The 703-nt window shown below is 45.8% G+C and overlaps 1 protein-coding gene across 1 annotated transcript; it reads left to right on the forward strand.

Moving 5' to 3' along the window:
* Window positions 1-27: 27 nt before the first annotated feature.
* Window positions 28-470, forward strand: POSPLADRAFT_1104329 (hypothetical protein; the record flags this gene model as incomplete). The annotated part of the gene is made up of 2 exons (XM_024483258.1): window positions 28-117; window positions 360-470. Coding segments are annotated over 2 exons (201 nt in total), but the record flags the coding sequence as incomplete, so codon positions are not given.
* Between the last annotated feature and the right edge of the window lie 233 nt (window positions 471-703).

Consider the following 703-nt stretch of genomic DNA (forward strand, 5'->3'; position numbering starts at 1 on the left):
AATTAATGTGTTGATCTGTGTGAAACAATACCAAGAAAAGAGGAAGTCGTATATAACTGGGCTGTTGGAGCAACAGAGAAACAGATGGCAAGCATGCATCGGAATGACGGTGCAATGGTGCGGTGGGCATGTTTGTCCACGGGCAAAGTGATGCCCATACGGGACAATTGCGTTACTGATCTGTTCGCTTGTTGCTCCAATATATATCAGATTAAAAGGAATGTACATGATTATAGGTGACTAAGATATGTATAACATGCAGAGTGTAGGTAAGTAAGATACTATTTCTTGGGAGACTTCTGTGCTGTAACCTGCTGTGGAACATGGGTCGGAGTAGTTAGCACATGAGCAGGACGAAGTTTACTGTAACGAAGGTTGTGGACGGGTCGGATAATGACAGAGTGTGCATTGGATCGCACATAGCGCTTACGGGGCTGGATATGATCACTTATAGTAACACGGTGCTTAAGGTGAGTATTAGTGGAACGAATATGGGAAGACGATGCAACAGGGGCAGAGACAATAGTGCGAGAAGGACCATGATTGTTGTGTAGATTAGGTAGCTTGATAGCAGACACCGATTGAGCATCGACAGGTAGTGATTGTTCAAGAAGGCGTGCAGAAGCACTGGCCGTTACACGAGCCCGATGGCGGTCAAGTACCTGCTGAAGGGCATCAACAAGGGTTAGAGACAGTGGGATAT

The sequence above is a fragment of the Postia placenta genome (genome assembly GCF_002117355.1).
Source record: "Postia placenta MAD-698-R-SB12 unplaced genomic scaffold POSPLAscaffold_397, whole genome shotgun sequence".
In the NCBI taxonomy this organism is placed as follows: Eukaryota; Fungi; Basidiomycota; class Agaricomycetes; order Polyporales; family Adustoporiaceae; genus Rhodonia; species Rhodonia placenta.